The sequence below is a fragment of the Lacerta agilis genome, chromosome 8 (genome assembly GCF_009819535.1).
Source record: "Lacerta agilis isolate rLacAgi1 chromosome 8, rLacAgi1.pri, whole genome shotgun sequence".
NCBI classification, from domain to species: domain Eukaryota; kingdom Metazoa; phylum Chordata; class Lepidosauria; order Squamata; family Lacertidae; genus Lacerta; species Lacerta agilis.
The window spans coordinates 74,607,197-74,634,725 of NC_046319.1; the positions used below are offsets into that span (position 1 = coordinate 74,607,197).

The 27,529-nt window shown below is 48.6% G+C and overlaps 1 protein-coding gene across 3 annotated transcripts in view; it reads left to right on the forward strand.

The window, feature by feature from the left end:
* Positions 1-499: 499 nt before the first annotated feature.
* The window catches only part of MEGF8 (multiple EGF like domains 8), a 51,764-nt gene continuing 24,734 nt past the window's right edge, over positions 500-27,529 (forward strand). For 2 of the 3 annotated variants that reach the window (XM_033158339.1, XM_033158340.1), the window contains exons 1-23: positions 500-610; positions 2,384-2,651; positions 3,670-3,833; positions 4,149-4,355; positions 5,548-5,728; positions 5,878-5,966; positions 6,465-6,687; positions 7,906-8,086; positions 9,428-9,573; positions 10,344-10,463; positions 11,368-11,534; positions 12,606-12,713; positions 13,303-13,450; positions 14,612-14,775; positions 16,150-16,341; positions 17,844-18,044; positions 19,470-19,709; positions 21,224-21,342; positions 22,691-22,822; positions 23,717-23,830; positions 24,904-25,152; positions 25,986-26,182; positions 27,213-27,423. In XM_033158339.1, the coding sequence (XP_033014230.1) occupies positions 2,465-2,651; positions 3,670-3,833; positions 4,149-4,355; positions 5,548-5,728; positions 5,878-5,966; positions 6,465-6,687; positions 7,906-8,086; positions 9,428-9,573; positions 10,344-10,463; positions 11,368-11,534; positions 12,606-12,713; positions 13,303-13,450; positions 14,612-14,775; positions 16,150-16,341; positions 17,844-18,044; positions 19,470-19,709; positions 21,224-21,342; positions 22,691-22,822; positions 23,717-23,830; positions 24,904-25,152; positions 25,986-26,182; positions 27,213-27,423 (3,740 nt within the window). In that variant the 5' untranslated portion in view covers positions 500-610; positions 2,384-2,464. The remainder of the gene's footprint in view (positions 611-2,383; positions 2,652-3,669; positions 3,834-4,148; positions 4,356-5,547; positions 5,729-5,877; positions 5,967-6,464; positions 6,688-7,905; positions 8,087-9,427; positions 9,574-10,343; positions 10,464-11,367; positions 11,535-12,605; positions 12,714-13,302; positions 13,451-14,611; positions 14,776-16,149; positions 16,342-17,843; positions 18,045-19,469; positions 19,710-21,223; positions 21,343-22,690; positions 22,823-23,716; positions 23,831-24,903; positions 25,153-25,985; positions 26,183-27,212; positions 27,424-27,529) is intronic. The other variant, XM_033158342.1, reaches the window with a different exon arrangement.

Consider the following 27,529-nt stretch of genomic DNA (forward strand, 5'->3'; position numbering starts at 1 on the left):
TGAGCTTCACAAGCCTTTGTGTGAAAAACCTACAAAATCCACTCCCCTACCCAAATTCAGGAGAACGGCACTGTACTCATGTTCACCACCCCAAATTCTGGAGAACGGCACTCTGCATATGCTCGGTGCTGCTGCTCTCGGAAGACAGGGCTGCCGGAATCGAACGACAGCAGCAACCCCAACTCGCTATTCTCATTGTAAACGGGATTTCCCCCCCCCCCCCCATTATTAAAAATAACAATTATTAATTACTATATATAATCAAACGAGCGGGTGTATTAAATTTCATGGTAATAAATAAACATCCCGCCTCCGGTCCCTCCAGTTGCCATGACAACGGTCCTCGGCTGCCTCCACACACTCACACCGGCCGGCCTAGAACTTGCCTCTCTAGCCTCTCGCTTCCCCTGCGGCCTCTATGGTTCTTCAATCGCCCGTTGTCTTTCCATAGAAATCAAGGGAACGTCCGCGTTCCGGTTCCCCTCTATCCCTCTCCCTCTATGCGCCGCGCTCCTCCCGCGGGCCGCTCTGGCCCCGTCGTCTCGCTGCGCCTCATCGGTCCCGGGCTGCGCCTCTCTATGGGCCGCGGGGGCAGCGGAGTGTGCGGCAGGTGGGTCTTCGCGTATTGGGGGGGGGGGAGGTGGGTCTTCTCCTTTCCCGCATCCCCCTCCTGCATTGCAGCCCCATGCCCCCCCCTTCGTAGGCCACCTTAAACCTCACCTGATAGAACCCCCCCTTGACCCTCACCTTCCTCCTCCAGAGTCCCCTGGTTGCAAAGTCACCCGTTTGCAGGATTTATCCCTTTCCCGGCCCCCACGTTCGCCCCACTCACCCTTTGTTGTTGTTGTTGTTGTTAATTATCTATACCGCCCTGAGATTTACTGGTGAAGGGTGACAGTATAGAAATACAAGATAAAAAACCCCCACGAAATTTACAATAAAAGGAAGGACAAAACATAAACAATAAGCCCTCTCCTCTCCCCCAGACACACTTCACCTCCTGGGCTCTCCTCGTGAACCTCCCTTTCAATATACAGTACAGGTATATATACAGTATAGGCGCATTTCTGTTCCATACTGCAGCCCCTCTGGGCATCTCTAGGATATGATTCTCACAACCCCAAAGCCTTAGCAGGGACTCCCCCCTCCCTTTGGGGTTTCCTCCTCCTTTTCAAGGACCTGTAACTCCAGAAGTAATGCTTAAAAGGAAAAAAAAAGGGGGGGGGGAATCCTGCTCTGGACCGAAGTTTCCTCCTGGGAAACTTGTTTTGATTCCCCAGCTGGGACCAGTTCCAGGGAATTTCTTCCCTTCTGTTTATGGGTTTCCCCATAAAGCCTTTTTTGGGGGGTGGTTGGGGGATACTAAACACACACATGACACGTACACAGTGCTTTTTTTCTAATAAAAATGTTTAGGGGTACTGTCATTTTGACTCAAGAAAATCACCATTTTATAATTCAAATTGGGGAAAATACAGTAAATGGAAAGAAGTACAAAGATTCACAAAATGTTTAGGGGTTTACGTACCCCTGCGTCGCCCCAGAAAAACAGCACTGCATGTACACACCCGGTTTGCTTTACGGGGAGTGGGTTTGTTATTGGTGTAAGGCAGCCTTCGCCAAGCCGGCGCCCTCCGTGGGAGTTGTCTGAAACATCTGGAGGGCCCTTGCTTGGAAATGGCTGCTTTAAGGCCTGAAATTTAAGCTGCTTGTGAGAAAGGATCGGAAAGCCCTGACTGCAGTTTGGAGGCACGGTCCCCTTTACGCCACATCTTTCTTTATTCTGTCTACATCCTGTCCTGTCCTATACCTATTACTGTGTTTGAATTCAGCATTCGTAACAAGTTGTGAATCTGAGCCATGTCTACGTTCCGGGAATGGGAAGTTTGTCAAAAGTTACCTTTCGTTGACTTGGTGCCTTCCAGATGCTGGAGCTGGGGCTGTTGGGAGTTGTAGTCCAAAAACATCTGGAGGGAACTGGGTTGGTGAAGGCTGCTCTGTTGTGCTAAACAGCTCCCTGCCTTTCTCCTTGTGTCCCCAAAATCTCTCTGGGCCATCTTGGCTGTTCCACTGCCCTCAGAAGCTTTGGTGGGATGGCGGTTCGGGAGAGGGCGTTTTCTCTGGCAGCCCCTAAATTGTGGAACTCCCTCCCCACAGAGATGCACCTGACACCCAGTCAGATGGGCAGTATATAAATAATACTGTTGTTATTATTATTATTATTACTATTATTATTTTGGCACTCGAGGTGTATGTTTTTAGGACCCATCTAATTTTTTGTGATTTTAAATTGCAACGGGCAGTGAGGATGATGGCGATGATAAAAAATGAAAATAAACAGTATACTTTGCACAACCTCTGAAGTTCTTCTCTGCTCTTTCAGGCTGGATTATGACATTCTCTTCACCTTTTGGACTGTGCTAACTGAGCAGCCTCCAAATTGCGGGGAGATCCAAACCCCATCATGGACTCCTTATTGGATGGCTGCCTGAGGTTGCTGGTAACCCTGCTTTTAGCCCTGTGTGGGATCCGCTGGGCCAGCGGTGGCGACTGTAAGGGGCACCGCCAGGTCCTGCGCAGTGCGTCAGGCTATGTGACAGATGGACCTGGCAACTATTCTGTCAACGGCAACTGCGAGTGGCTAGTGGAAGGTAGGAATTTGGGGGAGGCTTCTTTCTATATTATTGGAAGTATATAAATCTACCTCCTTTATCCGAAGGTCCTATGGTGGCCGTCTGCCGCAACCTAAACTAAAAATAAAAAGTAGGATAGAACAGAGACTTCAATTACAAATAAAACCAGCAACAAAAGTCCAGGACCCTGAGATCATATTCTGGGGCCCTTCTTCCTGTGCCTCCTCCACGAGAGCCTGGAGGGTGGCAACATGAGAACAGGGACTTTTCTGCAGTGGCTCCCCATTTGTGGAATGCTCTCCCCAGGGAGGCTTGCCTGGCACCTTCATTGAACACCATTTGGCACCAGGCAAAAACATTCCTCTTCAACCAGGCCTTTAATATTCTACAGCCTTTTAAATGTATCTGTGGGAAGAAGGGGTTTTTATTTTGCTATTTTGTTTTACTTATCTACTTGTTTTTATCTTGCATTTTATTCTGTGAACTTCCCTGAGATCTTACGATGAAGGGCGGCATATAAATCTAATAAATGAATAAAGATAATAAAAAACAAAACAAAAATTACATTCTTCATCCACCCATTTCTTTCTACCTTTAAATATAAACCAGCTGGTTAATGATACATTTAAGAAGTCCTGCCAAATATATCAGTCGTGAGTGTGATCAGAAGAAGGGTGGTGGAGGGGTTCTGTGCTTCCCAGCAGTTGCATGGTGGACAGAAATCCCGCAAGTGCCCACTTTTCCTGCTGCAGAAATGGGAATGGCCCCTTCTTGAATGCCTACCTAGCAAACAGCTGTTGGCGACGCAGAACCTTGTTGCCGTAGAGGTGAAAGAGGAAGTGAGAAAGAGCATCCTTCCTCAGACTTCCTCCTTCAGTTCTGTGCCCTTTTCACAGGACAAAAGGTGACCCCACTCAGTGCCTCTTGGACCAAGGGGGCTAAGAAGCTTAGTAGGCTCCAGGGGAAGAACCCTGCCCATTCTTGGTCCTGTGCCTGGTATTCTAACCCTCCCGCCCCACTTTTGCACCCTGTTCAGCTCCCAGCAGCAGCTACCGCATCCTCTTGACGTTCATGTTCATGGACACCGAATGCACCTATGACTACCTTTTCATTTACGATGGAGATTCTCCCAGCAACCCTTTGCTGGCCAGCCTCAGCGGCAGCACCCTACCCCCCACCATCGAGGCCACCTCTGGCAAGGTACTGACCCCGGAGGTTAGATGGGGTCAAGTTGCAAACTAATAGGCATAGGCCTAGACCCAGGGGCATGGAAGGGTTCTGTTTCCTGGAGATTTTTCTCTGGGGTTCAGGGGGTGGTCATTCACAAGTGGTTATTGAGATGAGGTTGGAGATTACTGCATGCAGGGGAGAGGAGTGGAGACTCTGAGGGGCACACGGGGCACGTATCTGTGGTCTCTTAAGGGACACGCGGGTCGTGTAATTGTGATCTTGGGTTACACGTGGGGCATGTAGCTGTGATTTTGTCACCATCCCGCACTCTTAACTGCTTGGCAGATGCTGCTTCACCTGTTCAGTGACGCCAACTACAACCTCCTGGGCTTCAACGCCACCTACACAGTCTCGCTGTGCCCAATGGGCTGCTCGGGACACGGGATCTGCGACAACGACGGGCGCTGCACATGCTTCCAAGGTTGGGGCGGCGAGGGATGCTCCATGCCTGACTGCGTCACCTACTGCCAGAGCCATGGCAGCTGCAGCCAGGTAAGACTTGCGACTTTCCGGATCTCACTGTGCTTGCCCCTATAAAGAGCATTTGTAGCAGCCGTGTGTGTGTGTGGTGGGGGTGGTCACCACAAACTTCTTGCCCTACACACAGCTTTCTCCTGTCTTTCTCCTGTAGCCTCCATCTTGTATTTCTCTAGTGGGGGCACGCTTTTTGCAAAATAAAAAAATGGAGAGACAATCCGAATTCAGTTCCAGGAACAACTGAGTTCTGCACAGTTATCTGTTCTGGACTGTCTTGCCAGAGTGGTGCATGCTCTGGTTATCTCCCGCTTGGACTACTGCAATATGCTCTACGTGGGGCTACCTTTGAAGGTGACACGGAAACTACAACTAATCCAGAATGTGGCAGCTAGACTGGTGACTGGGACCGGCCGCCGAGACCACATAACACCAGTCCTGAAAGACCTACATTGGCTCCCTGTACGTTTCCGAGCACAATCCAAAGGGTTGGTGCTGACCTTTAAAGCCCTAAATGGCCTTGGCCCAGTATACCTGAAGGAGCGTCTCCACCCCCATCATTCAGCCTGGACACTGAGGTCCAGCTCTGAGGGCCTTCTGGCAGTTTCCTCACTATGAGAATCAAAGTTACAGGGAACCAGGCAGAGGGCCTTCTCGGTAGTGGCGCCCTCCTACCAGATGTCAAAGAAATAAACAACTATCTGACTTTTAGAAGACATCTGAAGGCAGCCCTGTTTAGGGAAGCTTTTAATATTTGGTGTTTTATTGTATTTTAATATTTTGTTGGAAGCCACCCAGAGTGGCTGGGGAAACCTAGCCAGATGGGCGGGGTAGAAATAATAAATTTTTGTTAATTGTTGTTGTTAATTGTTGTTGTTGTTGTTAATGTTGCCTAATCTCTGCTACTTTGTGTAATCTTATTCTGCAGTGTTTGTTATTTTGCCTCATTTCCCCCCTCGTTTTTGCTTCTCTTGGGGGAACTCTTTGCAAGCGCCAGATCCCGGCCTGCTCTGTGTCTCTAACCTTGGAAATCTCGTCCGGACGTCTCTCGGATATCTGCAGTTTTGCTTTCAAGCATAGACTCCTAGGCACAAAGGCTACCTTTCCCCCTTGAGATGAGTTTCTCCTCCTTGCCTGCGAGCCCAGTGGTGCTTTGCAGGGAGCCTTACGTTTTGTTGTCCTGACAAGGTGGTGTACTGCTTCTCCACAGGGCTCAGATCATTGCCGGTGCGAACCTGGCTTTGTGGGCCGGGCCTGTGACTTAGCCCTGAGCGAGAACCAAGGAGCCGGCAAGTGGTACAACGTCAGCGCCCGGGATCCTAGTTTCCGGCCCCGCACAGCAGCGGCTGGTGCCTTCTTGCCCTCCACTGGAGGACTGTACATCTTTGGAGGTCAGAAATTAATCCATTTATCTGCTCCTGTGGGGTGGAAGGAAGGGAGCCACTCTGGGCATTTGGGGGTCTTCCTTTCCCTCCTGCAATCCCAGGGGGCGCTTCCTTCCAGTTCTGTAGTCCCATGGCATTTCTGCTTCCCTCTCCAGGTTTGGATCTGAACACGGCCCTGGGGGACCTCGTCTTCTATAACTTCACCACTAACGTCTGGCACCGGCGAGTGCTCAGCCCCTCCCCGGTAAGCGTCTTCTTTCCTCCGTCGCCCCGCAGCGACTTACGCGGCACTTTAAAATTCTGTTTATTTGGAACATATATAAGCCACTTGGTCAAGAAAAATAGATATCAAGCAGTGTATAAGTGAAAACATGACTAAAACCCAGAAACCAACTAAAAACAGGTACAGTATATCTGAAATTGTTATCATTTTTTAAAAAAGATGAAATTAAAAAAACAAACTATTAAAAATAAATATAGATAAAAAATCTATACAAGTCACTTTAGGTCCCATGAACCTGAGATGTACATAGCATCCTCATAAAAATGTAATGTGTGACGGCATCATCATTAATGTGTGTCTGCGAGTGCCTGCATCTCGGAGCCAGGAGGTTGCCTCTTGAGCCTTCCTTGCAGCTGCGTCATGTGCGGAATGGCCCTGAGGAGGGGGGAAATCTGCCGCACTGTGCCTTGATCCCATACCTCCCACTTGTGTAATTCCTTTGTCCTCCCCCTTTTACAGTCGGCCCGCCACTCTCACGTCGCTGTGGCATGGGAGGGCTTCCTGGTCCTCTTTGGGGGCGAACTGGCCAGCGGCTTTCTTACCAACGACGTCTGGATGTACCTGCCCTGGGAAGGCCGTTGGCAGGAGCTGGTGCCCCTCAACACCACCTGGTTTCCTCCACCTCCCGGGCTGGCCGGCCACGCCTCTGCCGTTGTGGATGAATGGCTTTACATATTTGGAGGTGAGAGCAAGAATCACAGAATCGTAGTCCAACCCCCTGCAATGCAAAGAATCTCAACTAAAGCATCCATGACAGATAGCCATCCAACTTCTGCTTAAAAGAGAGCCAGTGTGGTGTAGTGGTTAAGAGCGGTAGACTCGTAATCTGGGGAACCGGGTTCGCGTCTCCTCTCTTCCACATGCAGCTGCTGGGTGACCTTGGGCTAGTCACACTTCTTTGAAGTCTCTCAGCCCCACTCACCTCACAGAGTGTTTGTTGTGGGGGAGGAAGGGAAAGGAGAATGTTAGCCGCTTTGAGACTCCTTAGGGTAGTGAAAAGCGGGATATGAAATCCAAACTCTTCTTCTTCTTCTTCTTCTTCTTCTTCTTCTTCTTCTTCTTCTTCTTCTTCTTCTAAAAGCCTCCAATAACATGAAGTGCAGCGACTTGAATGGGAGGTGGAAAAGTAGAGTACTGGAATACTTTGCCTCACCTAATAATAATAATAATAATAATAATAATAATAATAGGATTCTTTAGCTACCTGTCACCATAAATTTCCGGGCGGGTGGCAATGGTATAAAACACAGGATTAAAATCAGTCAAAATAGTCTAAAACCAGAAGACTAGGGTGGGTCCTGAAAGTATGTATCTGAGTTGTCAGAAGCCAGAGGTAAATAAGTGCATGACAGAAATGGTACAATGGAATGGCCTGTTATGGCTTGCGGGGAGGGACTTTCATAGTTTAGGGGCTGTTACAGATATGGCCCTCTCCCGGGCTGCCACCCCCTGAGCTTCTGAGGGCAGCGAAACTACCAGGAGGGCCCCCTCTGCCAATCTTAACACCCGAGAGGGTATGTAGGAAAGGAGCTGATTGCCCGGCTAGTCAGGTGCTAAGTCGTTTAGGGCTCTAACCACTCATGTGAGCCCCCTGAATTGGGCCTGGAAACCAATTGGTGACCGGTTCAGCTGTTTTAGAGCAGATTGCTGCGTGAATACTGTATGGAACCCCAGTCAAGTAACCTGGCTGCTGCGTTTCGGACTGGTTGATGTTTCTGAGACGTCTTCAAGGGCAGCCCCATGCAGAGCACATTGCAGCAGTGCAGCCTGGCAGTCACATGAGCGTGGAGCATGGTGGCCGAGTCACTTCTTTCCAAAAGGGGGCTGTAGCTGGTGAACCAGCCAGAGTTGGAAATAGGCGCTCTTAGCCCTGCTAACTTGTTTCCCTTCCTTTACGCAGGCCGCACCTCGGTGGATGTCTTTTCCTCACAGATGTACCGCTTCCATCTGAGGATGTGGCGCTGGGAGTTGGTGGTGCCCTCAGGCGGCAAGGCTCCCGCGGCCGCAGGCCACTCCATGGTGTTCCACGCAGCCTCCCGCACTCTCCTGGTTTACGGCGGGCACCGACCCTCAACTGCTCGGTAAAGGGAAAACTGAGAGTACTGTGGGCATATGGACCAGGGGCTGCCACCCCTGCTCACTCCACCTACCAACCCCACCTATCTGCCCTACAACTGGCCAAACCCTCCTCCCTTTACACCTCACCCATCCCTGCACACTTCTCTGAAACGCCACCCCCCCCATCCCGCTCCTTTGAACAGCTTCCCTTGGCTGCCTGCTACATGGTCGTAGCTTTCTATTAGTGGCCATTCAGACTGCAGCGTGACGGCAGCCTTACAATTTTATGTATATAGGAAGATATGTAGATCTTTTTGTTGTTCGGAACATCAAGGAAAACTGTTGCAAAAGGCCTTTGGGGGTTTGATTTACAACTTCCTCCAGCCTATTGATGCAGGAAGTCGCCTTGGTTGGTATAGCTGGCATATAGACAAGGGATGGGGAGCCTGTGGCTCTACAGGTGGCATTGGACTATGACTCCCATCAGCCCTAGCTGTTGGCCATGCTGGCTGGGGTTGATGGGAGTTGCAGTCCAGTAACTCTGGGAGAGCCATATGTTCCCCATCCCTGATATAGGCTAAGTTCCCACCTTCTTCTCATGTTATTGATTCAATGCTTGTGGGTGCAATTGCTTCCTTTAAAATCTATTTTTATTGCAAATATAATGGAAGGAAAAAGGAAGAGACCATATCAACTCACGTTAACTATAAGAAAAACCTAGTAATTCTAATTTAAACGTACGTGTTAAAATAAACAGTCCCTCTGGGCCAAATGAGATTGACGCTTACACTGTGGGCAGACTTGAGGTGATGGAAACATGAAGGGGGTAATACGAATCATAGAATCATAGGATTTGTAGAGCTGGAATTGTATAGTTGGAATCTCAACTAAAGCATCCATGGCAGATGGCCACCTAACCTCAGCTTAAAAACCTCCAGTGAAGGAGAGTCCACAACCTACCAATGGAGTCCGTTCCACTGTCAAGCAGCTCTCACTGTCATAAAGTTCTTCCTGATGTTTAGTCAGAAGCTCCTTTCTTGAAACTTCAATCCATTGTTTGGGTCCTAGCCTCTGGAGCAGGAGAAACCAAGTTTGCTCCATCCTCTGTGTGTCAACTTTTTAGGTGTTTTAAAGGTGCCTATCGTATCTCCTCTTGGCCTCCGGGCTAAACATACCCAGCTCCCTCAACCGTTCCTCATAAGGCTTGGTTTCCAGACCCTTTATCACCTTGGTTGCCCTTCTGCACATGTTCCTGCTTGTCACTATCCTCCTTCAGTTATGGCGCCCAGAACTGGACATAGGATTCCAGGTGCGGTCTGACCAAGGCAGGAAGAAAAGCTTACCTGAAACTCTCCTGCCTTTAGCTTCAGCGTGCGAGTAAACACCACCGACCTCTTCCATGTGGACCTGCGCTATTGGAGCACGTTGCGTGCGAAGGACTCGCACCGGGGACCTCGAGAGCGGGCCTTTCACTCTGCCACGGTCATTGGCAACTACATGGTTGTGTATGGTGAGTATGGCCTCTCCTGCCAGAGGGTAGGGGTGCACGGAGGAATGTGAGAATTGGGGTGGGGGGGTCAGATCTTTCCTTCCTCTTCTAATACTGAATATTTGGGAATTTGGGGAAGCGCCGCAGCTTAGTGGCATAGCATCTGCCTGACATGCAGAAGCTCTCAGGTTCAGTCCCCATCAACATCTCCAGGTAAGGCTGGCAGACAATCCTGTCTGAAATCCTTGAGAGCCGCTGCCGGTCTGTGTAGACACTATTGAGCTAAATGGATCCATGTTCTGACTCAGTATAAGGCAGCTTCCTCTGTTCCTAATCATTTTTGGCCCAGATAATACAAACCAGTTTTCCACCATTCCCCAAACCCCTGCCCGCCTCGCGTTGACCCTTTCCCTCTGACAGCCTGAGACACAGAAACTTGGCATGCAAAGCCTCCCCCAGGCAGTTTATTTGCATGCCAGGCAAAGTTTCATTTCCTAAATACAGTAGCTGCATATCCAGGTTGGTGCTAAAGGCACAGGAACAGAGCCAGGAAAAAGAACTGGCGACCCTCTTACCAAGTTTAGTATTGTTAAATTAATATTGCCAAAGCTTCCATTTCCTGTAAAATTTATGTTGTCTCAGTAAGGGGAAAAGCCTGGACTGAAGGAAGGGAATATTGCTTCCACAATCAGAGGCAGCAATGCTCCTGCATACCAGTTGCTGGAAACCACAGGTGGGGAGAGGGCTCTTGGGCACGAATCCTGCGCGCTTCACTTTCCCTTCCTCTCCAGGGGGCAACGTCCACATCCACTACCACGAGGAGAAATGTTACGAGGACGAAATCTTCTTCTACCACCTGGGCTGCCACCAGTGGGTCTCCAGTCATGATCTGGCACCTCCACTCTCCCACGGTGAGGGAAGGCTCTGATTCTAGGGAATTACACTCGCCCCCTTAGTTTGCTGCAGGGTCACGATGGTGCCACGAACTCACAGAATCTCCAGTGGTCAACTTTTCCCTATAGAAAGAGCACTTCTGTGTCAAGTACTCTGGGCAGGAGAGAAGTTCCACAGGTACAGCTTCTCTCATCGCAGCATTGGAAGGGGTTCACCTGAGCTTGCTGAGCATCCTTTTGCCACAGAGCTCGTAAAGCAGAAGCCTGTATCCCTCTTATGTCTCTCCTAGTACTCCAGATCCCATCAGCCTCATCCAGCCCTGCCAGTGGTCAGGGCTGATGGGAGTTGTAGTCCAGCAACATCTGAACCATATCACAGATTGCTCATTCCTCTTGCAAAGGAACAAAAAAAAATCATGTTTGGGGTTTTTTAAAAAACGGATAGTGTAATTGGTGAGTTTTGATCTGTCACACCAAAAAATCATAGTAAAGTCAAGCCAAAGTTAAATTTTGGTCCGCCATCTTGATTCAAAATAGCTCCCAAATATTGATGAAGACGTCTCCCCCTCCCCAACCTCAGGAACTCTCATGCCGAGTTTGGTGATGATATCTCAAGAGATGGACGAACTTATGCCAAAAAACGGGCAAGGTCATGCTAAAGTCACATTTTGGTCCACCAGCTTGTAACCCGGTGACCAGTTGGGGACAAAGACTGCTGCCCCCCACCTCAGAACACTCATGCCAAATTTGGCAACGATATCTTGAGAGGTGGCTGAACCCACGGAGAATGGATAGACAGTCAGACCATTTCCCAAAATCTATAGTTTTATATGGCGCCATATTCCTCCCGGGCCCCAATTCCAGCGCTTTGTTGTGACACCGTAATAGGCTGCCCCTGACCTGGTCTCTCTCCTTCCCTCAGAACACGAGGCCAAGACTCAGGCCCAGGCGCGAGGCCGCTACTCCCATGTGGCGGCGGTCATGAACGGGAACGTGCTGGTTGTGGCTGGTGGCTACAGCGGGGTGCCGCGGGGAGACCTCCTGGCGTACAAGGTGCCCACTTTTGTCTTCCAGGTGCCTTCTCAGATGGTAAGTGACTCTGCCTCCCTTAACCCCTTCCCTTCCCCTGCTTCCGATGGGCTTGCCTGACTGTGGGCCCATCGAAACCTCCGCATCCTAAGAGCTGGCATATCACCTGTGCTCTAGCAGAGGGTCTTCTGGGCTTAACCAGGCTGACCACGTAGACCCCAACTAGGGCCTCTCAGGTGTATCCTTTTAACTGTAAAATCGTAAAACGGGGAAATTTTACAAAAAAAATTGGGCAGCATGAGACTTGGGACTCAATAGAGAATTAGGTTGGTTAACTTGCTCCAGGAAGTAATGGTCTCTCCTGAGGTGTTCATGTATGCAATTCCTTTCCTCCCTCTGTTCTGTGCTTTATACACCTGTTGAAAACCCTTATTTTTCTCCAAGCTTTCTCCAGATGAACTGTTGTTTTAGTTTGCAACTGATAGTCTATGTAACGGAGGAATTTTAATTACGCTTTGAAATTTTGTTTTATGATTTACGTGTTATGTTCCCCCCCCCCCACAACAGTACTCTTATTCACCACTTAAGATTATTTTATTTTATTTATTTATTGCTTTATTTATAACCAGCAGGGGTGCTTGGTGATTTGTGGAAACAAACAAACAAACAAACAAAAATTGTGCTTTTGAAATGGATAGCACAGTTTGTGATTTTGGACCCGCTTCCCAAAAATCAGGTGAAGTCACGCCAATATTTTTAGTCCTCCATCTTGATTCAAAATGGTGCCTGGTGCCCCAAACATCAACAGAGTCTACTACCGCCCCCCCCCACCTTTGGAACCCCCATGCCAAGTTTGGAGATGTGCTTATCATTGTCACATTATTCTATATCAAGCTGTCTGTAACACCTTAAAATAGATACATTAAAAAATAAAAGAATGTGTGTTGTTGCAGAGACCGTCTTTGCATTCTGCTGGAGGGCAGGGTGTGTGTGGGGGGGGGGGCAGGAGCTGCACACCCTCCCTTTGTGTGGGGCACATTGTGAGGCAACCTTGCCGAGTGCCTTTCTGGATGCAGGACTGACTTGAGGGGTCGCTGACCCACACCTTTGCTTCTCCCCCCACGGCCTCAGTACCACTTGGACTACTGCTCCATTTACACTGAAAAAACCACGTGTGCCAAGGACCCAGAATGTGCCTGGTGTATGAGAGGCTGCCAGAGTACCCAGCCGCACAGCACTGTGAGTAACTCGGGGGTTCAGCGGGTTTAGACCACAGCGCCACCCGCGTCTCTTAGGCTTGCCGATCAGAAGGTTGGCAGTTTGAATCCCTGCGCCGGGGTGAGCTCCCGTTGCTCTGTCCCAGTTCCTGCCAACCTAGCAGTTCGAAAGCACACCAGTGCAAGTAGATAAATAGGTACCGCTGCAGCGGGAAGGTAAATGGCGTTTACCATTTACCATCTGGTTTTCGTCACGGTGTTCCATTGCGCCAGAAGCGGTTTAGTCATGCTGGCAACATAACCTGGAAAGCTGTCTGTGGACAAATGCCGGCTCCTACTGCCTGAAAGTGAGATGAGCGTCGCAACCCCATAGTCGCTTTTGACTGTACTTAACCGTCCAGGGGTCCTTTACCTTTTTTACCTTTAACTCTGGTGGTGTGGGGTGCATGACGATCCAGAGATGGGTAGCTGCGCATGGACAGGAGTGGAAATCTCACTGGTAGTCCACTGTGAGATGGTGGGAGTTGTAATTCGGCAACATCTGTAGCGCACCAGGCTGGGAGTGCAGGATTTTAGGGCTCATTAGTGTCTTTCCCCCTCCTCCTCCTCAGTGCCCCAATACTGGCTGCCTGGGCTTGGCCCGCCTCTTAGTGGACTGCCAGTCATGCCTGGCTTTCGGCGGCACCAACGCTTCTCTGCCTCGTGCCCCGGGACCCTTTGGCTGGTGTGTGCAGAACGAGACCTGCATGCCTCTCTCAGGTAAGTGAGCCAAGCCGGGCCATTCTGCCTGTTGCCACAAACCCGTGTTTACGAGGCACACTTCATAAAGTGACATTATGAATTTTGCTCTTTTGGGGCTACAGGCTCGCCACAAGCTTGGGAGCAAGTTGACAGGAATGAACACTAAATTCTTCGTTGTTTTTTTAAAAAAGAGATTAGAAATAAAAATAAATAATAGAAGTTGTATAACACCTTTGATTTCAAGAAGGAAAACCAAGGCAGTTCACTGCCTCAGTGAGAGAGAATGAAAAGCAGGGACTCACTTCATCTGCTTTGCTGATGGGAGCTCCATTAGGCAGGCGCTACCTACCTCTGAACTGGGGCAGCTGGGCATTATAAGAACCTCTGTTAAAGAACTGGGGCACTTGAATTTTATTTTTTCCTCTTCCCTCCCTTTCTTTTTACCTTGTGTGCCTTTCTTTAAAGGATCGTAAGCTTGCAGGCAGGAACCATCTTCTCTTAACTGAGTGCATGTGAGGCACTTTGAGACTCAATTTGACTGAAGAATGGGTTGCAAATGCTCTTAATGATGATGATGATGATGATGATGATGATGATACAGGTGAAACTCGAAAAATTAGAATATCGTGGAAAAGTCCCTTTATGTAAGCAATTGTTTTCATTAGCTACTGGAGTTTAATATATGAGATAGACACATGACATGCAAAGCGAGATATGTCAAGCCTTTGCTTGTTATAATTGTGATGATTATGGCATTCAGCTGATGAATACCCCAAAGCTGAAATTGTTAATCTGGGGTTCTCATCAGCTGTACGCCATAATCATCACAATTATAACAAATAAAGGCTTGACATATCTCGCTTTGCATGTCATGAGTCATATTGCATATATTAGTTTCACCTTTAAGTTGAATTACTGAAAGAAATGAACCTTTCCACGATATTCTAATTTTTCGAGTTTCAACCTGTATTTAAATACACCCTGAAGCAATTTATTTGAAATGCTGAAACGTCTATAATTGAAACGCATAGTAAACAAGCCCATTAAAGCAGCATAGCAGTGAAAATCAAAAATTAAAACAGGAGATGTCTTAAGGAGCTGGCACCTTTCATATTTCAACAGAAACCGTGTGTTGAAGAAATCCACTCTCTGACACTCCTGTTTCCTTTTCCTCCACAGAGCAGGGCAGGTGCCAGGTGGGCAAAATCTCTGGGACGTATGGCTGGTGGGGTCCTCAGCCCTTCTTTGTCACTTCCTTGGCACAATGTCAGCATGAAAACTTCCTTCCCGGCCTTCACCTCATCACCTACCAGCAGCCACGCAACGATTCCCAGCCTGATAAGGTAAGGGAGCGGCATGGCCTGAGTGCGTCTCCAGATTTATAAACACAATCAGCAGATTGATTGATTGGTCGGTTGCATTTCTTTGCCGCTTTCCAGTCAAATGAATCCCAAAGCAGGTTACAAGCAATAAATAAGAAAAAGCATAACATCACAAGTACAGCGTAAATCATATAATACAATTGACAAATTGTCTGTAAACCAATTGCAGTCTATAAAACACAATTCACAAACAGGCAATTAAAATATAAGCTAAAAATCACAATTGCAGCGTAAGTCGTACGATGCGATTAACAAATCAATAAAGCATTTATAATCTGTAGAACGATATTAACAAGATTGCAACTAAAAAGTAAGCTAAACGCTGTTAAGTTCATACGCAACACGCCCCCTCCCTCCCTCCCTCCCTGCAATGACTCACAATATTTCACTCTGCTGTGTTCATTAAAAGACACACGCATCTATCACACAGGAAGGCAATGATCTGAATACAGTGCAATGTGCAATTTAATTTAACTCAACTCCATAATAGGTTATCTGTAATTAAAACATTCAGAAAAGTAACCTATTCAAAATATGGGGTTTTTTTTAAATAAAAAAATATTATAATACATTTGGGAAGAAAAAATATGAAATAAAATAATGTCCAATTTGTTGATTGGTTGGTTAATGGATTGAATGATTGATTTACACATCTTTCCCCACAATTCTTCAGGACGTTGGATGCCACAGATACTTTTTTTATTCATTTATGACTGCGTTTATATCCCCTCTTTCCTTCAAGGATATCAAGGTGGCATATATGGTTCACCCCCTCCCCATTTTATCCTCAACACAACCCTGCGAGGTAGGTGAGGCTGAGAGACGGCGGCAGGCCCAAGGTTACCTAATGAACATCACGACCGAGAGAGGATTTGAACCCTGGTCTCCCGGGTCCTAGTCCAACACTCTTAACCATCATGCTAAGTCTCTGGCAGATAACATAAAGCTGGGAGCTGGGCAGGAACAGTGTTGGTTCCGTTGGACCTTTCAGCAGCTTTCGATAACATCGACTACAGTAATCCTTCTTGACTGCCTGGTCTGGATGGGACTCTTGGGCACTGTTTTGCCTTTCCTCTTGCCCTATCTGAAGAGCAAACCCTTTTATTTCTTTCCCCGAAACAGTAATTTAATAACGCCCTAATTTGCCATTTCTCCCAACTTTCTTTGAGTATGCAACTGCTATTGAACCGATGGCCTGAATGGTGCCAGGTGGGGGGTGCCACCCAGCTCTGGGCAACGGAGAGAAGCGGCAGGGAGACCAGCCGTACCAAGGTGGTCTTGCCCCGCCCTGGACTCTGCAGGAGATCAGTCTGTGACAAGTGTCCCTCTGCCTAGGTCTCCATCGTCCGCAGCACCACGATCACCCTCAACCCCAGCACAGAGATGGACGTCTCCCTGGTCTACAAGGGCTTCATTCACCCGCTGGTCAGCAGCTCCGGACCTGCCGAAGACATCTCAATCTGGGCACGCATCCAGCGCCTCTTCGTGATTGCCAAGCTGGCCCGGGCCCCTGGCGCGTCTGAGCTGGTAAGGGTACAACAGTCCGGGGGCAGAACTTGGGTTTGAAGCATACGAAAGGGAGATAAGGTGCCGCAGGGTGTGGAATTGTGGGGGGGTTTCGGGGTGGGGGTGGGGCTGTCTGCTGGAAAGGTTCTGGGGCAGCCGTCCCCATCCATCATGTCCAGTGGTCGGAGGTCAGAGTTGTACTCCCCACAGCCTACAAGAGAGAATGTGGGGGCCCTTAAGTGCTAAGGAAGAGTCTGAACCAGGTGAGAGTAGCCAATGGATCTCAAACCCGTGGTGAGTTAGGGACTTTGCCGGCACGCAGAGACAGACTCTGGTGTATTGAGCAGACGGGACCAAGATTGGGTCAAACAGTCAAGGAGGTTTTCCATTCCACCTTTAGCTACAGACTATGTCTGTTTACATTCCAGCGTTGTTTGCTGGCACAAGCAGAACTTCCGTTGTGTTGTTGTCGCTTTTGCTTTCCTCTCTCTCTCTCTCTCGGAAGAGACGGCAAGGAGAAAGACGACATGTGTCTTTGTTTCTGATTTATGACAATAAATCCGCAGTTTGCTAGTATGTCTTCACAAGCCTCAAGCCTCTCTTTGTTGCGCAGTTTGCTCTGCTAAGTAAAGTGTGCCCATGTCAGCAGACTTGGGTCACTGATTTATGTCGCACCAGAGGTCGAGGGGTCTTCGCAGCATGACGGCTGGAAGGAGACGATCCAGCTGGGGTCTAGCCAGCTGGCCATTAGACCCCCGCATGCTGACAGGTGACCCATCTAGGAGAAGGCAAACTCTGATCTTTGCTGCCTTGTGCGATATCTTCAGGAGAAATCCCTACAAAAGTCCAGAGTGCAGTCCCTGAGACGGTTGGATAGAGTCTTGTATGCCTCCTTCAGGCAACTCCTGCCGCCCTGCTGGTGTCAAAACGTCTTGCTCTGCTTTTCTTTGGATGAGCCTGAGGGGGGTGGGTCTTGTCACCTGGGCAACCCAGGACCTCCACACACACACACTGCCCAGGCTTGGACTCCCATGGAGATTACTTTGGCGCTGCTAACACAGCGGCTTGACTTCACCCTCAGAAGTGCACTCCATTGTCACCCAGCAAACTTTGTGGCCAACTGGGGATTTGAACCCTAGTCTCCCAGGCCTTAGTGCCACACTTTAACCACCGCTACACGTCGCCGTTTTAAGTAGTGTTAAAATGGTTCCGATTCGTAGCATTTGGTGACCGTAATAAAACGCAGGCAGCGGCCCAGTCACCAGAAACCCCCTTTAAAAAAAGGAGAGTAATGGGTGGGGTGGGGCGGGGGGAGACCAGCTCGCCTGCAGGAGACTTTTATAATAATAATTTATTATTTGTACCCCGCCCATCTGGCTGAGTTTCCCGAGCCACTCTTTTACGCTTAAAGGCAGGTGAGCAAGCAAGCAAGTGGATCTTTGCAAAGCTGACTCGCTTAGAAGGCCACTCTAGGCTGCAGAACTTGCTCTTCCTCGCCCTTCTCCTTCTGCCTTCCCTTTCAGGAGGAGGTGGGCCGCTGGGCAGTGCAGCAGGAGAAAGAGAAGCGGCTACTGCAGCGCCCCGGGACCGAGCGCCTCTTCCCCAGCACCGAGAGGGGCAATAAGTACACCGTCCTGGTCGAGGGCCACCTCAACAACTCCGGCAACGGGCAGACGAGTGAGCTGACCCTCACGTGGGATCGCACAGGAGTGCCTGGGGGCAGCGTGAGTATCTCGCCCTCTCCATGGGGAGAGGTTCACATCCTCCCTCATCTTCAGGGACTTCGAGCGCAGAACCCACTGCTTTCTGGTTCACGTTGTTGCCACGACCGAAGGCCGCTGCCGTTGGCAAGGGAGGAGGTTAAGCAGCTTTTTAGGAATATTCAGGATCCGGGAGGAACAGGGTGCGAGGGAGCGAAGGAAATCGGCAGGCGGGGGCAGTCGTGCTTCTGAATACCAGTTGCTGGGAGGAACAGGAGGAGGGGAGAGGGTTCTTGTGCTTTCGGGCTTCCCGTGGGCTTTTTTTTTTTTTTAGTGTGGCACTTTGGAACTCCCTGCCGATTGACACCAGCTGTACTCTTTCCTGCACCTGCCAAAACATTTTTGTCTATGCAGACATGTAGAATGTAGACATGTGTTTTTAGTATATCGCTGATATTAATTAATTTTTTATCATATTTTTATTAAGTTTTCCAAAAATTGAATACATACATTTCAGTACATAGTAAAACATTTTTTATTTTTTGTCAACTTCCCACCCCCTTTCCCACTGTGTTTTTAGTACTCTCCCTCTGCTGTGCCCTGTCTCTTGTCTCTCTTGTCATAACAACACTGCTATAATCTTCAAGTTCTTCTGTTGCTCATAGTTCAAATCCTGCTCACGTATCCGTCATATAATAATATTTCTTTAAATTGTCCAAAAAGAAGATGTTATTTCCCCCCCCTATAATTTTTAATTAAATTTTGTTTTACATTTTAAAATATTCATTTAAACAACCTTAAAATATCAATGACTTCTCTTCTTCTCTTTCCATGGTTCATTTTGCGTAATGTAAATCCCTGCATATTTTGTATAAACTAAACCATTCAGTTATTACATCCATCAAAACTTATTTACAATGTTGAGTTCATCTTAATGCTAACATCAAGATGTTAATTATTTTTTGAAGCTTTACAATTGTTGTTTTGTACTGGTTATTTCCATGTTTTCTTCTTGTACGCTGCTTTGAGGTTGGTTGGAGAGCCAGTGTGGTGTAGTGTTTAAGAGTGATTTAGAGCTGTAGACTCGTAATCTGGTGAACCAGGTTCGTGTCTCCACTCCTCCACATGCAGCTGCTAGTCACACTTCTCTGAAGTCTCTCAGCCCCACTCACCTTACTGAGTGTTTGTTGTGGGGGAGGAAGGGAAAGGAGAATGTTAGCCACTTTGAGACTCCTTCGGGTAGTGATAAAGCGGGATATCAAATCCAAACTACTCTTCTTCTTCTTCTTCTTAACAACCAAGTGGTATATAAATTTTAAGAAATGAAATAGAAATAAAGGAAGCGAACCTCGCCCGCTGCATCCCCTCCGACACAGAGAGATGCGGTGATGTTTATACCAGGTGATGCTTATCTTTGTCTCTCTTCTCCCACCTGTCTTTACCTGCTAGGAGATCTCTTACTTCTTCCTGGAGCCTTATCGCTCAGAGCTGTGCTCCACCTACCGCTCCTGCCTGGCTTGCCTGGCCGACCAGGGTTGCGGCTGGTGCCCGGTCAGTGCCACCTGCCACCGTCGGCTGGCGCATAAGGACGGTGCCGGCGGCTGTGGCACTGGCAGCGTGCGCCTCATCCTGGCCCCCGGCAACTGCATCCTGTGCGAGGACTACCGAGACTGCCACGCCTGCAGCAAGGTGAGAGGGATACGGCTTGTGGGTTTGTGTGTTCCTTGGGGCAGAGTCTTTATTGGAGAGGGGGAGGCAAGTGCAGTTCAGTGGGGGAGGTACAGGTGAAACTCGAAAAATTAGAATATCGTGGAAAAGTCCATTTATGTAAGCAATTGTTTTCATTAGCTACTGGAGTTCAATATATGAGATAGACTCGTGACATGCAAAGCGAGATATGTCAAGCCTTTGTTTGTTATAATTGCGATGATTATGGCGTACAGCTGATGAAAACCCCAAAGTTGAGATTGTTAATTTGGGGTTCTCATCAGCTGTACGCCATAATCATCACAATTATAACAAATAAAGGCTTGACATATCTTGCTTTGCATGTCACGAGTCTATCTCATGTATTAGTTCCACCTTTTAAGTTGAATTACTGAAAGAAATGAACCTTTCCGCGATATTCTAATTTTTCGAGTTTCACCTGTAGGTGCAGTTCAGTGTAGTGGGCAGGACCATTGTATTTTCAACAATATCTGTGCACGGAGAACAATGGGTCTGATCTGTTTAGGGTAGGTTGTTGTCAATGAAACCCATTTCTCTGCTGAGGGATAAAATCTTAAAGGCAGCACAATTACATCAGAGACCCTTTCTTTCTTTCTTTCTTTCTTTCTTTCTTTCTTTCCCCCCATTTACATTTTATTAAATTTCACATATGCACCCCAATACATTAAAATCTATCTTTTCTTTTGTTGACTTCCCACTCCGTTTTCCATGGTGTGTGTTTTTTTACCCCCCCCTTCCTGTTCTCTATCTTCTCTCTTTCTCTTATATCATAGCGGCAATCTCTTAATTCCTTCTGTCGCTCTTAATTCAAACAGCATGGATTTGATTTAAATCAAATTGATTTAAATCACGATTTAATTCAATCGTCAGGCTCATTCTTGTTGGTATAATCTTTAATATTTACAACCGGATTCATTTGGTTTCATTTTTGGAATAATAAATTTTCAGAGTAGTTTTTACAGTTTTATCAAAAATTACTGATTTGGTTATACTTTTAGAAATACATAGACAGATAATTATGAAGTTATTGTGAGGTTTAAAAGGTTAACTGTTTATATTTGGAGAACTTTTCTGCCGTATTTTATTGGAAGGAGAAAAACAACCATTTCCTTAATAACAATTTAAACAATTTATTTAACTAAAACAATAACATTATAGCATATATGTCCATGTTTGTTAACTGATGTGGTTAAACAATATTTTTTTAAAAACAAACTTAGACCGAGTTTTAGCAACATGAAAAAACCTTAAAACAAATCCTAATTTCCTGATGAATAGCCTTTGGACTATAATGTAACTTAAATAGAAAACTATCTTTAGAAAGATTTTTCCTCCAAAAGCATTTTATTTAAAAAAATCTAATTTAAATATCAAAAACCCGATTGTCTTGATTTTAGAATTAGAATGGGGGAGAGTTCTCTTGCACAAGTGTATATCCTTGCACTTACTGCTTCCTCTTTTGTTCTCGGCTCCAGGACCCGTTCTGCGAGTGGCAAGTGAACAGCAGCAAGAAGGGGGACTTCCTCTGCAGCCGCCGGGGCCGCCTCCCCAGTGCGATCCGCTCTCCGAAGGACTGCCCCAAACTCTGCAACCAGTGAGTGAGCTGGGGGGCGGCGGGAAGGTTTGGGATAAGGCTGCGGTGGAAAGGAACCTCGGTCAGACTCTGCTCCCCCCCCCCCCGGAGCATGAAGGCCACAAACAGAAGTGGATGAGAGCCAGGTCAGAAGAGCGAGGGGCAGTCCATGGCTGGGGCTGAGGTGCCAGCCAGCAGATGGGAGACGTGGCCTTGCAGGGAAGAAGGCAACAGGGAAAACTAGAAAAGGGAAGCTTGGAAGTATTTTGGGAGTCCTCTGGTTGCTCAGAGGGATGCTAGTGGTGCTGTGGGTGAGCTCCCGTTGCTCGGTCACAGCTCCTGCCCCACCTAGCAGTTCGAAAGCACGTCAAAGTGCAAGTAGATAAATAGGTACCACTCTGGCGGGAAGGTAAATGGCCTTTCCATGCGCTGCTCTGGTTTGCCAGAAGCGGCTTAGTCATGCTGGCCACATGACCCAGAAGCTGTACGCTGGCTCCCTCAGCCAATAAAGCGAGATGAGTGCCACAACCACAGATTTGTCCATGACTGGACCTAATGGTCAGGGGTCCCTTTACCTTTACCTGGTTGCTCAGGTCAGAAAGCTCACTCTGATCCAGCATCTAATGCCTGCTCTTGGCCAGTGGGGAAGCAGCAGCACTGTCTTATCCTCAAGAAGCCTAAGATCATAGAATTGTAGAAGTGGAAGGGACCCTGACGATCATCTAGTCTCACCCCCTGCAATGCAGGACTGAAAGATGCTGGATTCCTAGCACAGCCTGGACCTGGGATGCCCTGGTTAAAGCAGTGGCAGCACCGGGGGGGGGGAGAAATCAGGAGGTGGGGGCGCCAGGGCTGGATTAACGATTATGCAAAGTAAGCACATAAGGCATCAAGGGGACACCACAGAAATTTTCCATTGCTGAATTTCTAACATTAATGGTCGCAAATTGCTCATTTTCTCAGTTGGAGCATATTAAAAATCCCAACCAAACGACTATGCAACAAGACAGGATTCCTTATCTCTACCAAGTATAGAAGCAGCTGTGTTATGTTAGATTAGTTTTGAGGATCTGATCCAAGACTTTGCAATTAGAAAAAAGCAGGAGAAAAAAAAAATTCAGATATAAAGCAGAAGTATGCAAAAAGAAACATTCGTTTTCCATCGTACCGTAGGTTTTGTTTCATTTTGAGTTTTATTTTACGCTTTATTGTTGTTTATAGATTGTATTGGATATATATGGGGGCACCAAAGTCTTTTAAAGTGTTTAGGGCCTCTAAAGGTCTTAATCCAGCCCTGGAATGTGCAGAAAGGGCAAAGTAGTTCTGAGAGCGGGTCTTGAAAGCGTTGGTTTCTCCCCTCGTCTTCCAGGCGCAATACCTGCTCCGAGTGCCTCTCCAACTCCAGCCAGTGTGCTTGGTGCCAGTCCACACGTAGCTGCTTCTTCTTCGCTGCCTACCTGGCCAAATACCCCTATGGAGACTGTCGTGGTTGGTATGACAGGTACATTGGGCATGCAGCAGGAAGACTCGGGGCATGAGGAAGTCACGTTCTCCGTGGTTGTTTGGTGGAAAGAAAGGCAGAATTTGCACAGGCTCAGAAGGGCTTCCCTCTGCTAGCAGGCCGCAGTTTGGAAGAGCAGCGCTCCTGGATCATAAAAATGCTAGTACAGTGGTACCTCGGGTTACAAACACTTCGCTAACCCGGAAGTAGTACCTCGGGTTGAGAAATTTGCCCCAGGAAGAGAACAGAAATGGCACGCCGGCGGCAGCGGGAGGCCCCATTAGCGAAAGCGCGCCTCAGTTTAAGAATGGTTTCAGGTTAAGAACGGACCTCCGGAACAAATTAAGTTCGTAACCCGAGGTACCACTGTAATAGAGAAATCTCCGGTTTCCACAAGGAATTATCGAATACGGGCGAGCCCCAGCCCAAGTGAAGCACTGCATGAGGGAAAGTGGTAGTGGTAAAAAGCAGATGCCGATTCATTCATTCATTCATTCATTCATTCATTCATTCCACAAGATGCATACAGGCATCCCATTTATGTGGGCGTTATGCTTTGAGACACCACACCCCTCAGTGAAATTGCGTGTATTTGAAACACCACTGAGAGCCTGCAAATACCCCTTTCCGCCTTGCCCCAGAGAAATATTTTTGTAGCTGGTTCCGAGTTCCTGAGAAAGAAGATGTCCAGAGGGCTAGTAACTTGAATACTTAGATTTCAAAACAATTTATTTACAGCAAAACCAGAGTCACCCAAATGAAAAATTAAGTTGTTAGGCACCGCGTTACTAACCCTCTGGACCCCTCTTCCCTCTTTTCATTCTTTCTCGGACCCAGTGCATGCAGAAGCAGCTCACCAACCCCCTTTCCCTCCCTCCTCTCTCCTTCCCCCAGCGTGCACTCTGTGCCCCAGTGCCTGGACTGCACCCGGTTCAACACCTGCCGGGAATGCCTGCAGAACTTTGAATGCGGTTGGTGCGGCAACTCGGACAACCCCACCTTGGGCAGGTAAGACTCAAGTTTACAATGGTTCTTCTTCCCCGCCTCACAAACAAGGTGCCTGCTTTAGCCTGGCCATGGGATGAGTAAACTACCTGTATATCACCTTTAGAAGACACCTGCAGGAAGTCCTGTATAGGAAAGCCTTTTAATGTGTAATGTTTTATTACGTTTTTATATATGTTGGAAGACTGGGGGCAGCCCAGTCAGATGGGTGGGGTACAAATAATATAATTATTATTGTTTTTATCATTAAGCTTACTTCCAGGGGGTGAGTAGAACAAGGAGGCTGGGCTGTCAGTCCGCGATTTGGTGTGTCGCGCCAAATTGGGGAACCTCAGGTTTGACTTCTGTTTCACCATTTTAACTTTAATTATGGTTGTGCCCAGGACTGCAATATCTGAAGGACCACCTCTCTCCACCCACACGAACCTACCCAGCTCCTGAGATCATCCTCTGAGGCCCTTCTTCGTGTGCCTCCTTTGCGAGAGGGTGGCAACAAGACAATGGCCTTTTCTGTGGTGGCTCCCTATTTGGAATGCTCTCCCTAGGGAGGCTCTCCTGGCGCCTTCATTATACACCTTTTCGCACCAGACGAAAGCGTTCCTCTTTAACTAGACCTTTGGCTGATCGACCCCAGTCCCCTTATAAACATCTTGCGGCGGCAGCAGGGGGGAATCATTGGTTTGTTGTGGTTCTTATTTTTATCATGTATTCTGTGTTTTTTAATATGGTCCCTTCGCGCTGAGAACCACCCTGAGATCTACAGGTGAAGGGTGGCGTGCAAATTCAGTAAATAAAATGAGTAACATTTTGAAGGAAGAAATTACAAGCTGCTGTGTTTGTGCTGGAAAGGTTGCCAAGTCTTTTCCATGGGGTCGTTGTTTTTCTTTGAGTGACAGCAATCAACAGCCAGAGGTTTTCCCCATCGGTGGAGGGTCAGCAAAGGGGAAATACGGGGCGCTTGCTGAATTTCTCCTTGCCATACAAGTGTTATAGGCAGGGAATCCTTTGAAAGCAAAGGGGGTTTCAACCCTGGGACTGTTGTGAGGGGAATAACGTTTTCCTTTCCCCCTCTGCAGGTGCCTCCCCGGGGATTTCTCAGGCCTCAACACCTTCCTGAACTGCTCGGTGGCACTCTGGGAATCTCATGGGCTGCTTCCTACCCACCCGGCCCAGTGGTCCTATGGGCAGTGCCCAGATGTGGACGAGTGCCGCCTGGGCCTGGCTAACTGCCACCCCTTTGCCAGCTGCAAGAACACACCCGACTCCTTCAAATGCCACTGCAACCGAGGCTATGCGGGGGACGGGGTGGCGTACTGCAACCAGACGTGAGTAGGGTGGGCATGAGGGGCGGGCAAAATGCTTTGGGCAGGTTTGGAGTGGGGGGAGGGGGCATTCCTTGAGCTTGGCTCTGGTTATAGGAATCAGAGCCTGTCGGCAAGCAGGCAGAGATTTCTCCCCAGTGCTCACAAACAATGAAATCTGCTCCCACAAGATTTAGTGGTGGCCACCAGCCTGGCTTTAGAAGGTTACACAGATTCATGGAGAGTAAGGCTCTCAGTGGCTGTGAACCAGGATGGCCATCTGCCATGGATGCTTTAGTTGAGGTTCCATCATTGCAGGAGGTTGAACCAGAGGACCCTTGGAGATGCCTTCTATGATTCCGTGATTCTGTAATTCCCTCCACTGCCAGAGGCACTGTGTTGGGTATCCTGAGCGGGGAAGAGTGCTCAGGTGTGGACTTCCCATAGGCATCTGTTTGGCCACTGTCAGAACAGGATTAGATGGGCCTGTGGCAAGATCCTGCAGGGCTTTTTCTGACGGCCTTATGGTGCCAGGAAGCCCCCTGGCAGGACGCCTTTGTGAGCCTTGGTTATCTGATGGGGTTGGTGGTGACGGTCCTGTGACACCAGACTCTCACCTTTCTGAAACTTCTGCGTTAGTTTGGCTGCGCTTTCTCTATTAATCATGTCCCTCTGAGGGAAGGAACTTTGGCCAGATCTGTACCATACATTGAAAGTGCTTTCAACATGCATTTAAGACATGTGAGTTCCCCTAGAGAATCCTGGGGACTGCAGTTTCTTGAGGGCATGGGCACCGTAGCTCTGTGAGGAGCTTTCTCCAGGACTTTCTCCATCTCCCCCTCTCTGTTTTCACACAGCTGCTACGACGAATGCGCACACGGTGAATGCAGCGGGGGCCCCAACTTCACCTGCGTGTGCGACTTGGGCTGGACCTCTGAGACTATCATGGGAGCCACCCCACCGCCAAGTGGGGTACAGTGCAATGTGGACTGCGGGTGCCACTTCCACAGCAGCTGTGGGCTCAGCGGGCCCGGCGTTTGCGACGAATGCCAGAGTGAGCCGGATGCTTCTTGTCTCCTGCTTTTCTAATTTATGGTTTTGTTGTATCACTGTTCTTTGGGCAGTAAAGCACCGTCAGTGTGCACCTCAGAGGGTATAAGACGGTTTTTGGACTACAACTCCCATCAGCTGTGCTGGTTAGGGCTGATGGAAGTTGTAGTCCAAAACCTGTGGAGGGCCTGAGGTTGGTGAAGGTTTGGTATAAGAGGACAGGTCCTCAGTTCTTGCTTCCTCCTTCTCTCCCTCTAGGAAAGGGCCATAGGTCAAGAGGCACGTATCTGCCTTGCATGCAGAAGCTCCCAGATACAACCCCTGCCATCCGCAGGTAGAGCTGGGAGAGGTTTCCTGTCAGAAACCCTGGAGAGCCACTACCAGTCCGTGCAGTCAATACTGAGCTAGTCAGACCCAGCAGTAAAGTTGGGGTTAACTCTTTATTAGTGAAAACACGATTGACACTGAGGTGTCATGCTGAACTCATCTCTGGCAGGTGTTGCCTCCATGACGCCGTTACTGAGACTGGAGGTCTCCACCTCCCCACTGCCGTCTAAGTCCCCTCCTTTCCAGGGTGTTTTCCAAGCTGTCTAAGACTACACCTGCCTGCAGCCAACCTCTGCCCTGCCATTTTCATGCCTCTTCTGGATCTGGGAGACAAGTGGGGAGGGGAACTTGTCACAGCAGGAGGGGGAGACACCCCTGACTCTTCACCAAACTGACTCATCTCTGCCCCTTGGCAGCTCACCTCCTGCCCTTCTGCTTCTGCTTCTTGTCCTGGACTTTTCTCTGCCACAGATTCTCCCTGCTCACTAAACCCTGTTGCCTCTTCAGCTTCCGACACCACCTCCCAGTCTTCTCCTTCTCCCTCTGACCACTCAATTGTCGTGCCACCTCCACTTCCCGGTCTCCGAGCCTTCTTCCCGTGTGGATTCCCCACTATTCCTCTGCATCCAGCCAGCCTGTGACTGAATGCAGCTTCCTCTGTTCCTTGCCCACACCGATCTCATCCTCTTTTTGCTCCTCCTCTGCAGACTGGACCCATGGCGAGCGCTGCCACCTTTGCCGGCCTGGCAGCTACGGGAATGCCACAAACCAGAGTGGCTGCCAGGAGTGTGCCTGCAATGGGCATGGCCTGGAGGAGATGGGCTATTGCCACGGGGCCACAGGAGCCTGTTACTGCGCCCCACCCACCGAAGGGCTTCACTGCGAGCGCTGTGCCCCCGGCTACTACGGGGATCCCAGGTGAGAGAGGCTGGTTGATTTGACTGTTGTTGCATCCCCTGGATTATGGCAGTACTACCTAAGTTGCACAAATAAGCAACTTCTATTGAAGGCTATTAACCTGAAG